Here is an 11,355-nt window from a genome sequence, read left to right as displayed (position 1 = left end):
ACTGAAACCACAATGGGCCCTCAAAATGGGCTTTTGTGAAACGACAGAGGCCCATCTTCATTATATTACGAGTGCACGTGACCCATCTCATGGGATTGAATCGCCGCAAGCAAATGCAATGCTCCTCTAGTCTTGTGTACTGTAGTCTGTGGGTGTACGATAAAAGAAAACCCTTGTTTGGTTTCCACATTTGGAAGCTCCTGCTTCATCTCTATATATCTCTGCTCTATCTTATTATTATTTTTTGTTTTTAGTTAGCTAGATCTGAATTTGGATCTATGAGCTTCGGACTTATGGAACCTCGCAAGAGAGCAAGAGGTGAATTCGGTCTTAATGGGAATGGCGGTTTTAAGAAATCCAAGCCAGGTTTTTAACTTTAACCTCTTTTCTTGTATTTATGTCGTTTTTTCATGTGGGCTGCTGTGATATAATAGAGTAATTTTTCAGGGGTAAATTTGTGGATCTTTAGTAATCTTTTTTAATATGCGGTGATTTAAGTTATTGTTTAACTCGTTTTAGTTGCTATTTACACCGAAATACTTCAGTTTTTAGAAAACTGTTGTTTATCCATCCGTGTATGCTGAACAATCTCTTGTGAACGTTGCACGGACAGCTTCTGTGTTTTCTGTTCTTTGAAAGGAGTAATACTTTTTTTCCCCCTCTTTACTCTTTGAACGATTTGTTATGATCCACTATTCATGCAATTCATGTTGAGCAGATGGGTTTTTTTTCCCCTAGCATCTAGATGTCATACTTTGTTTATTGAAAAATGTGAGGTTTTTTGTTAAAATAATTGTGCTCTTATCAAGTAAATCATGGTACGTTACCCCACACATTTACATGTTTACATGCATACATGAGCAATGGCAAGAATCTAAGAAAATTCTAACTCAGAAAGAGAAATTAATGTTTTGTAACAGAATTCGACTCTTTATCAAGTGGTATAGGAAGCAAATCGAAGCCATGCACCAAGTTTTTCAGGTTATAATCTCAACCCACTTAATATAAAAATTGAAATTTAAATGTTCTTCCACTTTGTGCGAGTGGTAATTATAATTTATGTTTCTACTTTCTAGTTTGCATCATTAAAAGTTTCTGGGTTGGTAACTTAAAAGGGTTTTATTTGTAGCTCTACAACTCGAATTACAGTGGCAGTATGTCACAATTTTTGGTACCCGTGTCTTTTTGGGTTCTGAACTATTTATTATACCTTTCCGGTAATAATTTTGTTCCCAATTCTGATGCTTTTGGAGAGAGAAATCACTTTTACAAACATTTCACGAACAGTTGACGTCAATATAAGCAGCAGTTTTTGTTTATCTTACCGTTTCAGTATCAATAAATTAATTTTGCAATTATTCTATATTTTAATGGTCAGGAATTCTCTCAAAGCAGCATTCCATGCTAAATTAGCTTTTTGGTGTGGTGTCTAGTTTTCATTCTTGACGAAATAAATACCAGCTTATGGCCGTTTTTTTTTTTTACATTGTTTGTTTAGAATTTTCCTCCGTGATTTGTCTTTGACCCTACTACTACTGGTCTGGTGTAGTTTGATTATTTTTGTGTGATTGAAAAGATTGTGGAGGCTTGGAACAACTTTTGCGTTCTTTTAGTTTCCTTGGAAGAAAGGAAGATGAGATAAAAACTGGAATTATCGCTACTACTTTCTACTATGATTATTTTGTTTCCACGGTCAGTCAGTTTCTTGTTCATTATGTGATTGTATCTTTTATGCTCAAACTAACCATTACCTTTCCTGAGACACCACTCGCTTGCAATGCTATCTATTGGTAATGGGGAGATTTTAATAATATGAAGGTTAACATTATGAAATTGGGCTGCACTCTTATGCCTGTTGACAGAAGCAGCAACTTAAAATCTTTGTTTCCTGCCTCCTCTTTCGCTCTTTAAGCGAACATCTCTAATTTTCTTTTGGTGGAGTTCAATTATGGTTTTTAAATAACAAGTGCATAGGTGCCATATATAACAGAGAACTAAGAGCCATCCTCTCCGCGCCTAGCGACGCATATGAAATGAAATATTAGAGGGAAAAAAGGGTATTCAAAGGGGATTGGGATCTTAATTTTCCTTTGGTTGTGCCTTTTTTGAATTTGATCTTTTATAATGCCTGTGACTTGGGATATAAATTTGGCGTCCACTTCTATCGTCTTTGTGAGCCTTAGCTGCTGAAGCATTTAAAGGACTTTTCAATTTTGGTTTTTTCTCTTTTCCATTTTCTTTGCAACTTTACCTTGTTTGCCACTAACGAATATGCTTCAGTGGTATTCACATTTCCCACTAGGTAAATCCCCACAAATAAAAATATATTTAAATAAAGAGTTGGGATTTTATTTCCATGTACCGAATTTTATGGATGTCTTAGCCCAATCTTTTTACTTCTCACTAATCTTGGAACAATTTCTCACTGATCTTCGAACATTTTCTCTCACATAGAAAAAATCATATCTGTTGCCGATGGCTTATAACCCATTTGATCTCAAGTTTGGAATGAGGTCTGGGGTTTGAGATCTAATTGTAATAAACTTTGTCCCTAGATAAACAGAGGTTGTATCTGTCATATGTGGCAAGCCTCCTTTAATCATTGGGAAGGACTTGTTATACATAGATGAACTAATTCTGATTATATCAGATTTTTTCCTATTATGCAGTTCTTCTGGTTGTCCATTTGGTGATAACTGCCACTTTCTCCACTATTTTCCCGGTGGCTATAAAGCTGTTGCCCAGATGATGAACCTGGTTCCTCCAGTCAACAGAACAGTGGCAGGACCACCGGCTATTCAGAATGGCTCTGCTCCTGCAGGCGTTAAAACCAAAATATGCAACAGATTCAATTCTGCAGAAGGCTGCAAATTTGGTGACAAATGCAACTTTGCTCACGGAGAATGGGAGCTTGGAAAACCTATTATACCATCTCATGAGGATCCTCGTGCTGTTGGAGCCATTGGCGGTCGTTTTAATGCCCCAATGGAGCCACCAGTGGCAGGGCCTGCAGCCAGCTTTGGTGTGTCTGCCACTGCCAAGATCAGTGTAGACGCATCACTAGTTGGTGCCATCATTGGGAAAGGTGGAGTGAATTCCAAGCAGATTTGCAGGCAAACGGGAGCCAAGCTAGCTATTCGAGATCATGAAGCAAATCCAAATCTCAGAAACATCGAGCTGGAGGGTACATTTGAACAAATTGAGCGAGCTAGTACAATGGTGAGGGAGATCATTGTTACTGTTAGTTCGGGAAACGGCTCGGGTAAAGCCATTGGAACTCCTGGAGGAGGTCCTTCTACACCAGGAAGCAACTTCAAAACCAAGCTTTGCGAGAATTTCTCCAAAGGGTCTTGTACGTTTGGTGATAGGTGCCACTTCGCGCATGGGGCTGCTGAGCTACGTAGAACAGGGCCATGAGTAATGGCCTTCCATCTACTTCAGACAAATGCAGTTGGGTTGCGACATCCGTTGCTGCTACAGACCCCTAGACCACGCCATATGAGTTGTAGAAACGGACATATTAATGTTCATTGTTTGCTGTTGTCTTGGATGCAAACCTTTAGAATGATTTGTGATATGTTTACTTATTTCACCTACCGCGCGTACTTCCATTAACATCTGGAATTTCTGTCCGGTCGTTCGATTTCTTCACCAAGAAAAAAACGTTTAGAAGATGTTGAGAAGTGATTTGATGAGAATCCACGCAAGAGTTGGATGTATACCATAAATACTAAAGCTGCTTCATTTAAATACACGAGAATCATATACAATGGCTTTATCTTATTACATACACAAACCCCTGATTGCATGAAAAGAAACAGCGAATTAACAATGTCGCTCTGGAGCAGTAACCTGTGTGCGTTATAATAATTAAGTGAATATATATTCTAAAACATTCGCATATATGTTTTTAACCACTAAATTCACCACCAGTGCCCTTTGTTAGTGGCGGCACCCACATGCGTGTTATGCGCAGTAGTGGGGCGTCCCGTGCCCGTGGTGGTGCCGATCGGATGAGACTTCACAGAGCCTTCGGTCACCTGCCCAGCGGGCTCCCCGATGCCGTGTATGGGCCCATCGATCTGCCCTTCTACCCGGTGGTGGAGTAAGAATACGTCCAGTCTCCGGAGCGCCTCCCCGCGGCGTCCTGCTTGTCAAGTTCTGCACCGTGGACCCTCTCTTCCTCCGTCTCAGTAACGTTGTGTGCGCGCTCATTTTGTCATCCTTTTCTTGGAGGGCAGCCTTGGTTTTCTCCAGGCCTGATCCTGCAGAGGCGGCGATACTGGCAATCGGCTCTTTAATGGGGAGCAGTCTATGCTGCCCCATTCGATCCAATGGCCGAATTTATTTTGCATTTGAAATGTTCGCAGTAAACCGTTGGTGCTAGCATAGACATTCCTACTGCCCATATGCTAGCATAGACATTTTCAATGAATTACATTTTGAAATTACGGTAATGTTTGAAGAGTTTTTAGAAAATATTTTTTAATTGTTTTTTGAATTCTGTTAAGTAAAAGCTGACAAAGTACGGGTGATTTTATGTTATATCGGATGAAACACTCCTTAATTTTTTTGAAATGTTCGTGTGAACATCTCCCTAAATGACAAAAAATATCATGCTAAATGACCAAAAAAAGTACAGGCACATGATTTTTTTCAAGCAAAATGTTCGCACAAACATATTAATAAAAAACACAAAAGAAACAGACACATGATTTTTTTTTTCAAGCAAAATGTTCGCACAAACATATTAATAAAAAACACAAAAAATATATATCTCACCCAATGTAGCATAAAATCATCCTACTAAAACTCAACAAAACCACTACCTGGATTTCTAAGGGGAGTTGCTGTACTCATATTCATATATTGACGACACCGTGCAGATTTTCGATACTGACGTATATTTGAGTGAGACACATGTCCAAATTAGTACACGTGGAAACCGTTGGGTTTTGGATAATTTTTTTTCACCACAAGCAATATTAATTAGTGAATTTTTCCATCCATCCGACTTTGTATTATTTTATTATTATATTTTTCTTATAAAAATAAAATAATGTAAAAATGGGGTACTTGAGGAAATACTAGAATTTGAGCAATATTACTGGGAATATAGTGTGTATCTTAACGTTATTCGTTACTATATAGATAAACAAGCCAAAATAAAAATAATATAGTACTGAGAGAACTTTCGGAAGCAATGTTATTAAAACCGGACTGGACCGGCCGGTTCAACCGGGAACCGGTCGTCGGTCCGGTCCAAAACTTCACCGGAAATCGGAAAACCGGTCCAACCGGTCAGAACCGGTCAAGAACCGGTTGGACCGGTCAATAACCGGAAAACCGGTTCAACCAGTTAAACCGGTTCAACCGGTTTTTCAATTTTTTTATTTTTTTTTTTTGAAAATTTGAATTTTTTTTATTTTAAAAACTTTAAATTTAATATATTTATATATATATACATGATTATTTGGAATTTTTACTTCATTAAAAAATTATTTTAATAATTATTAATTTTTTAAAAATTAAATAATTAATTATTTAAATAATTTAGAAGTATAATTGACATTTTGAATATATTTACATATTTATTTAGCTTTCAAACTATGACAAATATATATATTTTTTGTCTATTTATATATATTTTTGAGTTTTTAAAATTCAAAATATATTATTTATTAGATTATATTATATAAACGGTTTTCCGGTTCGATCGTCCGGTTAAAACGATCCGATTGGTTGAACCATTTTTTTTAGATAGACCGGTTCGATCACCGGTCCGATTATGAAAACACTGTCCGAAAGAACTTTGAGCAAAATTACTCTGAAATCCACGGTATGAATTGTGGTAATGAGATTCATATTTACAAGTTTAAATGCGACGCATTCATAATATCATTAATTTCAAATTGATGTGTACTAAATGCAGTACAGTTTACTGTCTTATTTAAAAGCAGTACGGTTTACTGTCTCTTTTTTGGCTCGGGCTATGCTACATCGGGTGTTGGTGTGGGTCCCGGACCAATGAAGGGCAGATGCTACATTGGGTGAAGGACACCCAGTGTGGCATAGGTCCTCCCCTCTTTTTTCCACCTTCCTGTCTCATTTATTCGTGCTTTACACATATTAAGAAAAAAATTTGAAGGGATAAAGTTTATAAAACATTTTCTCATTTTGTCTTTATTTGATGATGATTTTAATATGATAAAAAATAATTCAAATAATTACTGTTATTAATTTAATTGAGATAAATTTGTAAAATAGTACCAAAAAAAAATATTAAATATGAAATCTGAACTACATAATTGAGATGAATGAAAAAAGAGATGCAACCTAAAGTCTAGTGCACAATGATTGAGTTCATGTTAGAACTTAGTAATAGTCTAGTGCTAAATTTAAGAATCAAAATTAAACTGAACACATGAAATCTTTAAAAATATATGAACTCATATTTTCGAATTAAAATTGGAATACTAGATTTGTCAAACTTCCGTTGTGATAACATCTCATACACACTTGAACAATGCTTAAGGTTATATTTGAATGATCGAATAATTTAGATGATATATCAGGAATAATAAAAATTTAAAATATATAGATAAAAGTAGGTTTCTTGTACGATAGTCTAACAAATTTTATCTCTAAGATGAGTGAATTTTACCTATATTTATAATAAAAAGAAATATTTTTCATATAAAAATAATATTTTTGAAAAAAATTACTCAAATCGACATTCGTCTCATTAAACTAAGTGGTGAGATCGACTCACAAGAGTTTTTATGATTGTATAAATGAAATCATGTGATAAAACATATAGAGTTTGGTTTGATTTTTTTTATTATACGATTGATTAACATTTGCTATTTTGTTAACTAATTTTTTTCTATTTTCCTTCTTACGACGACAAAATTATTTTATTATTTTTTTAATCGGGAAACAACTTTTATTTTTTATTTTTTTGTGACGTGATTATTAGTTACCGATGCACACGTGTTGCGTGTGTATCATAATATATAAGATGTACATATTGATTACGTGTAATATAATAAATGAATAAATTGATATTAATCTATTTATTTAATCTATGTAAAGATGAGAAGAAACATAATTAAATTTGATATATCTTATTGGTGAGTTATGCTATGTTGCCCACTGATAATCACAAATTTTATAGTTTATTTGGCACTTTATTTTGTCGTATTCGTGTTTATTTGGCATTTATATTCCGAGTTTTGTGCATAAATCGTCATATTTTTTATGTTTGTAGGTTTGACTAAGATTTGAGAAAAACTGAATATTGAAGAAAAAGTCAAACAATTCAATGTCACGTTAGAACTTGGCCGGAGAACACGAAAAAATCTTAAGTAGCTAAGAGAATTGAAGGAAGGAAAAATACACGGACCCCGTGCATCGTCTGGAAGAGGGTCCGTGCCTGTTCGAAGCAAAAGACATTGGAAGAAAAATAATACACGGACCCCGTGCACAATCTGGAAAAGGGTCCGTGTACCATCGGCTTTTGAGATGTTCGTCACAGAAAATAGCACGGACCCCGTGCAACTTCTGGAAGAGGGTCCGTGTGGCTTCGTAAAATGTTTGGGCTGGAATTTTTAATACACGGACCTAGGCACGGACCATGTCCGGGGTCCGTGTACACTGAAAATATGAAAAAAAATAATTCGTGCAGAATTTGGGATTTTTGGAATTCTGATTATTTTGGGCAATATTAGACATTATTTTGGACGAAAATAAAGGAGGTATAAAAGGGAATAAAGCCCTAATTGGAGAGGACCTTTGGAACTTCTGATTTTTGACTGATAAACTTTGGAGAAATTTTCGGGATTTGACGGCTGAGAGCTTGGAAGAGAAGAAACGCGCAACGCAAGCAAGATTCGGCACTATTGCTGAGAATTTTCTTTTCCTCTTTTTCTGTTTTATTTTATTATGAATTCAAACATGAAACTTTTGTTTGATTTTATTATTATGGAGTAGTCGTATTTTGACCGGGGCCACAATAGGGCCAGACTATTGATTTTTGTTCATGGAACGGATTGATTGAATTTTGATTTATGGAATATTTATTGATTAATGTTTGTGCATAATTCTTGCTTTTAATCTGGCCAATTAATTGCTTGTCTGTCGTTCGATCTGGACTTAAAAAAGAAAAGATTGAAATTAGCTTCAAAAATATTGATCAACACATGGTTAAACCGACTAGAAATAGTATTCGGTTTCAGTGTGCGATTTTAGGCGAAAGCTGAAATTCCGTAACTCGTGAATGCGTTTTTGTTTAATTAAATTCAATTAAAAATAATTGGAATGTTAAATGAAAATAGGGTTATTAATTCTAGAAATAGATTAATAATTATTCTAGGGAATTTCGTCGTGAATATAAATGATTTTTGTTTGATTAAATCCAATGCGTGGCAATTATCGATGTCTGGTACCGTTGTGTGTTCCTGGTCGTTTTTCTAAAATTTGAATCAGTCTTAAAGCTTTTCTACTCTTTTAATTTAATTTAAACTTCTGCTTTAGAATAATTTAGTTCATTTTCATTAGTTTAATAATTTATAAAAATCCTTTAGTTTAATTAGCCTAGATTAATTTGAATAGTCTATATCTTAGTATTTAAACGTTAGTCTCTGTGGGATCGACTTGGACTCTGTCCAACTATATTATAACTTGACCTAGTTCACTTGCTAGAATTTTTCTCAACCGAAATCGTCGGTCAAGTTTTTGGCGAATTTGCCGGGGACTGTTCAGTTAATATTAGGATAGATTATTTACTTGAGACTAACATTTTTTTTCTTGCATTTTTTTTATTTTTAATTATTATTTATTTTTTTTCTTACTTGTGAGGTACTTGGAGATGGATCATCGACAGGTGTTCACAAGGTTTGGTCAACAATACTCGGAGCCCTTCTATGCTGCTTGGGGGAGATTCAATGATTTGGCTAACAGGTTTAGAGGTCATGATTTTTCGAACTACACTTTAGTTCAAATTTTTTATGGTGGTTTGGATGAGCTAACAAGACGTTGGGTAGATTATGGAGCTTTGGCCACTGGCAGTCACTTGTTCAGCAGAGATGAAAACAGTGCGATGCACTTGATAAATGATATGGCAGATTTCGACTATCATTGGCATTGTGATCCTTCACTGCAGGGTTGGAGTCACCAATATCCTCCAGATATCGACTCTAAAAAATTTTCGAACCAACCACCGGAGCGTCAAGAAGAGTGTGTAGGGTATTTTGAGGATCATGTGGCTCAGTTGGAGAATCTTTTGCGGCAACAGACAGAGACAAATCAATTTTTAGAAAGCCGTATCAAGTCTTGGGGTCTTTTGGATGAACAGATTGCGCTTCTTAGAGAACCAAATTTGGAGATCTGCCAAGAGAGTGGAGTAACTGATCCAGTGCATGAAGGAATAATTTTTGAGGAATTGTCTTGTGAAGAAGAGCCAATAGTGGACTTGGAGGAGGAAGAAACATACAAGGCTACATATTTTACCTCGTCAATGGTCGTTCCATGTACACCGTTAGAAGATTCTTTCTTGCCATTGACGCCACCTCCAGCATATTCCATCCTCTATAAGCTTCAGCCTAGATTCGGAGTCTCCTTCCAAAAGAAAAATTTTAGACCAAGTGTTGTTGGACCGACGAGCTTACAAAGTATATATCACGCCAAGCTTGAGGGCGAAGAAAATCAGACCCATACGTAGAGTTGTATGATTCTTACTATGGGCGGCAACCGCTCTTTGATGGTGGTTTCTGCATAGTCGGGCTATAGACTATAAATTTAGCGCTGACTGGGAGGCAACACAGTGTTTTTGTTTTTGCTTTTTATTTTGTTTTTGTTTTGTTTTTATTTGATTTTTGTTTCTTTTCCATGCTAGTTTGCCGTGCCCGCCGATAAATCTAGACTGCTGATACCGTCCCAGCGGATACTGTCAAGAAGGAAGAGGATGAATAAAAAACCAGGGAAGTGTCTTTGTTATTGTTATTTTCCTCTTTTTTTTTTTGAGCATTTAACACTGAGGATAGTGTCGCATTCTAAGTGTGAGGGTAGGTCGTTCATTACACTATGTTTTACATCACTTAGCAAAAATTTTCAAAATAAAAAGAGATGATCGCTTGTGGTTTACATGACATACCAATTAGTTTTCTAGATTTTTGATCGCCTGAGAAATTGTTTTGTGCCTAGAACTAAATGAGATTAGCTGTAGTTGCAAGGAGAGACTTTGATATGAACTAGTTTTGCATTGACTTTATGAGACATCCTTCATGCACTTTTGTCAGACTTATGCAAGTTAATTGTGAATTGGTAAGAGGTGATCTCATGAAAAAAAAATGGAGAGTTTTCGAAGCTGTTGTTATCCCTAAAACTTGTCTGATTAGCCCTCGAAGCGAAAATTTGAATGATTATGACTTAGGGATGATTTAGGCGATCTTTGGACCGTTTGAGCCTTTCAAGCCTACCTGAGAAATCACTTTTGTCCCTATTAACCCCATTGAGCCTGATAAAAATCTAATGGTGTGTGCCAATGGCACGCAATTAGACCCCATTCGTCATCTCTTCTGTCCTACATTAACCACCTGATTTTTAACCATACACTATTTTTCCTACCTAAGTTTTGAGAGAAACAAACCCTTTTGGCACTTTTACATATACAAAAATTCCAAGGATTCACAGAAAAAATATTTGAAGGAGTTGGTGAATTATTTTTGAATGAAAGAAAGGGTTGATTTGAAAAAAAAATGATGAAAAAGAAAAGAAGAGTACTCGAAAAAAAAAATTCAAGGGGTATTGAAAAGAAAATGAGGAAAAAGAAGAAGAGAATGGGTTGTATTGATGAATCAAAAGAAAGTGATGAAATTCAATAATAGATGGGGAATGGAGCTTTTTAATTGCGCTAAATGACAATTTGTTTGTTGTCTCTCATTTTTGTTTTCCTATCCTTTATTGTATCCGTGAACCGTGACCTGACGTTATAAGCTTAAGAGACCTATTGACCGAGTCATAATTGTTCCACATTTAGTAGAGAGGGATATGAAAGATAAGCATATGGGGCGAGAAAAAGAAAAAAAAATATTGGTTGGTGAATAAACATGAGAGATCTTTAAACCGAAAAACTTTTGGGGAGTATAAGTTCTGACACTCACACTACACACGTCTCATTCTGTTGATCTTTTTTGGGTAGTGTTCGAGTTTTGAATTGTGATGAAAGCGAGGCTTGTGATTTTCGACGTATGAGCTTTTGATTGGGTGTGACGAGATTTGGTAGATTGAAAGATTTTGATTGTGCCACTCTGTGTCGATATTTCTCATATCTAATTTCTTCTGATTTGTTCGAGG

The 11,355-nt window shown here is 35.8% G+C and overlaps 1 protein-coding gene across 2 annotated transcripts; it reads left to right on the top strand.

The window, feature by feature from the left end:
• The first annotated feature begins 108 nt into the window (after window positions 1-108).
• Window positions 109-3,592, top strand: LOC140887478 (zinc finger CCCH domain-containing protein 52-like). Of its 2 annotated transcripts, XM_073294731.1 has the most exons (4): window positions 109-154; window positions 255-366; window positions 921-981; window positions 2,670-3,592. In XM_073294731.1, the coding sequence occupies exons 2-4, from the start codon at window positions 279-281 to the stop codon at window positions 3,415-3,417; spliced, it is 897 nt and encodes a 298-aa protein (XP_073150832.1). In that variant the 5' UTR covers window positions 109-154; window positions 255-278; the 3' UTR covers window positions 3,418-3,592. The 2 variants fall into 2 exon arrangements, with proteins under 2 accessions (XP_073150832.1, XP_073150831.1); XM_073294730.1 differs by having other exon boundaries at window positions 115-366.
• Window positions 3,593-11,355: the final 7,763 nt, after the last annotated feature.

The sequence above is a fragment of the Henckelia pumila genome, chromosome 3, assembly GCF_033568475.1.
Source record: "Henckelia pumila isolate YLH828 chromosome 3, ASM3356847v2, whole genome shotgun sequence".
NCBI lineage: Eukaryota > Viridiplantae > Streptophyta > Magnoliopsida > Lamiales > Gesneriaceae > Henckelia > Henckelia pumila.
Note: the sequence above shows the minus strand (reverse complement) of the source record. Positions and strands in the feature narration are given on the sequence as shown.